General features: G+C 36.1%; 1 protein-coding gene across 1 annotated transcript; it reads right to left on the bottom strand.

The window, feature by feature from the left end:
- Positions 1 to 576: 576 nt before the first annotated feature.
- LOC122335114 (dynein axonemal heavy chain 11-like) lies at positions 577 to 3,071 on the bottom strand (the record flags this gene model as incomplete). Its single annotated transcript, XM_043232884.1, has 4 exons — positions 577 to 762; positions 877 to 978; positions 1,610 to 1,792; positions 2,928 to 3,071. Coding segments are annotated over 4 exons (615 nt in total), but the record flags the coding sequence as incomplete, so codon positions are not given.
- Positions 3,072 to 3,386: the final 315 nt, after the last annotated feature.

Genomic DNA, 3,386 nt, shown 5'->3' with positions numbered 1-3,386 from the left:
GTAAGTTAATGATTACATATAGACGGGCTGATTTATTAGTCTAAACACTATTGCTTCCAGGTCAATGGCATAAAGACAAATCATTTGTCTTGATATGTTTAAAAGCCAAGCTGTCCCATTGTAGCCCTATTCATTTCTCTGAATAAGAAAGTCGAACGTTTTAAATAAAAGCGCTAAAAGAAACATTACGCCATTATTATTTTTTGCATTAACGGCGGTAAAGATTTTAGATGATCTCACCGGGATACGTATGATCAATGTCACAGGGAAAACTATTTAAAGTTGTTGTTTTTTTTTTTAATGCCGAGCATGCACACACGAATCCAGCTCATCCCTCATAAACCAATTACCCCGATCGGCTCAATCGGGAAAACAGATAGCAGATGAATATATGCCCTTCTTGTTTCTCTGTCCCGAACTGGCTTGCAGCCATCTAGCCCCTTGCCCAGATCAATGGTGCATTTGCCGCGGTGCACCCCTTCCTTCCGAGCGCTCAATTTGAGCGTCTGGCCAAACATTTAAGCCATGGCCACCTCCCCTTCGAATCAAGCCAAACTCATGTTGAGATTAGGTCTGTTAGTGCGCTTCCCTAAACCCAGACCCTCTCCTCTCACAGCCGCCCAGTACCTGCAGGCCTCCCACCAACCGATTGGCCAGCTCAATGGTCTGGCTGGTGCGTGTCACTTCCTCCTGGCAGCGCAGTTTCTCAGCCGCCGCCCTCTCAAACTGAGCTGTTAGGCTTTGCAGGTGCCTGTCCAGATCCTGTCAGCACAAAGCCATTACTGAGATGGTACTACTTTATATCTTAATATGGAATATTAATGGACGGTTAAGGTGGTTAAGGTTTGTCGTGCTGTGGAAAAATGTTTCTCTTACTTCCAGTTTCTTTCTGACGCTGAGTAGTTTTGCTGTAGCAGTTTCCAGTTCAGTATTGGCTTGTGCCAGAGCCAAACGCTTCGGTGCGACCTCACAATAAACCTAAAAAACGCAACAAACATTCTCTTTATTTACACATAAACAAATAGTTTGATTCTTGAAATAAAGCTACAAATCTTAAAGTTGCAGCTTAATATTCACTTTTTCTTTAATTGATGTTAATAAAACAAATGTCAAATAAATTAAATTTGAATCCCGTTTAATTTCCAAATATAATCACATCAAATTGATTGATTTAATTAATTAAATCATTGAAATAAACAATTGTTTGTCATTTTAAAGCTGAAAACCACTTTGACCTAAAGAAACTTTTATATTTTTTAGAATATTGGACATTGTTTTTTTTAAGTTAGGTGTAATTTTAGGTTTTTAAAGTTGTATTCATGTTATTTAAATAAATGTAAATAAAATGTTAATTTTACTTAAATGTGAAATATAAACAAAAATCTAAATACATTAAAAATAAATAAATAGAAATAAATGATTGTCTGATTTTTCTTAAACATGTAACTTGAAATAAATGTGAAAATGTCATTAAAATTTGTTGTTTGTAAATATATATATATATAATTAGTAAGTACCTCAAAATCCATTACATACACATACATTATATTATATATTATAGTGTATATCAAATCCTTTTTTTTATTTCATTGGTCACATTCTCCCTCACCTCATAGTAGCGCACAATGTTAATGGCCCATGCACAGAGGCCAGCGGCGGCGTAGGACTTGGTCTGGATGTGATCGGGATGGAACTCTGGGTTTCTCAGGTATTCCTGCTTCACCACACTCAGACTGGACTCAGGGATGTGCTCTTTATCATAAGTAAGCAGGGTCTGCAGAAACTCATCCACCTAAAGAACAGGAGTGGTATTATATCATATGTACATAAGTCTAGAATGTTTGCCTTTATGAAAAATGTACAAAACATCGTATAAAGATAAAGTACACTTCCATTCAAAAGTTTGGAGTTGGTAAGGTTTTTTTAATGGTCTTTTAAAACTCACCCAGGCTGCATTTATTTGACCAAAAATAATATGATGTGAACAGTGTTATACAACAATATATTGTGAAATACATTTACAATTTAAAACACCTTTTTTTTTAAATATATTTTAAGATTCCTGTGAGCACATTGAATTTTCTTCAATGTCACATGATTCTTCAGTTAACATTCTAATAGGTATCGTTATTAATACCAACGTTACCAAAAACCATTGTGCTGCCGAATATGTATGCAAAAACATAATTTTAGATTTACATATTTGTCATATTCAGTCACAATTCACCTAAACTGGCTTTGAAAGTTTAGTTACATTTTCACTCAGCATCAATTTAGCACTTTTTTAAGACTTCAATAATATCGCAGAGATGCTCCTGCAACGATAAATCTTGTCTGATAAATCTCGAGCTTCTAGAACATGTTGCATAATAAATGCTAAATCGCAAAATAACAACTGATTTTGTGTTCCAGAGTCATGTATTCAGTGTTTTTTTTTTACAAAACAATTATTTAGACAAAACTAATATTATTAACTTATTAATATAAATGATTAGCTACAGTATGATGCTTTGTTATGTACACACAAAGCGCTAGGTACATATTTTATTCATAGCAGCTACAGTAATACTGGACCTGGAATGAAGGCTGAAATGTTGCACTCAAGGCTACAGACGTAATAAAGCACAATTATGATGTTCTTGGGTCATCCCTACTTGGGATTTACCTCTGAATCTGCATCCTGATTCTTTATCCGTCCAATATATCACACAACAAACTTTCAAAAGCCATCTCCTCCCCTTCATGCTGACCTCGTAAATCAGCCTTTCCCTAATATTTCCGTGTCTATCTCGTGTGACATGTATTTATTATTCTCTTCCACACAAGTGCTTTCATAATGTAGTGTATTCGTGACATTTCACCGGGTCAAGGGCTGCTTGAGGATTGCGCTAGAATGAGGTGTGTTGTTGTCATAGCAATGCCTTTACCTTGCCCATGAAGACTCTGGCGGCCTTCCACCCGCGGTCTCTAGGAATTCTTCCACGTGGAGCCAGCAGCACCATCACAGCCGCGGTGACGTTAATCACAGCCTCGGGGGGATTCGGGAACGTCTTTAACTCTGTCAGGTTTACCTACAAGAAACAAAGGAGAACGAAAAAAGATCTTTCATGAACTGCTAATTGAGTAAGTGTTACCCTTTCAGCCATCATGTTCAGGTGACACAAATATTTCAATAGCCTGGGCTGTGATTTATGAGGCACGGGACAAAATATTTAACTATAGTATCACTCACTACTGCTAAAATCACCAGTTAATACCATGTATATATATACACACACACACACACACACACACACGCACACACACACATATATATATATATGTATATATAAAATATTTGCATGTATTTTCATGTATATATTATTTATATATATTATAAGTATTTA

The sequence above is a fragment of the Puntigrus tetrazona genome, unplaced genomic scaffold, assembly GCF_018831695.1.
Source record: "Puntigrus tetrazona isolate hp1 unplaced genomic scaffold, ASM1883169v1 S000000723, whole genome shotgun sequence".
NCBI lineage: Eukaryota > Metazoa > Chordata > Actinopteri > Cypriniformes > Cyprinidae > Puntigrus > Puntigrus tetrazona.
Note: the sequence above shows the minus strand (reverse complement) of the source record. Positions and strands in the feature narration are given on the sequence as shown.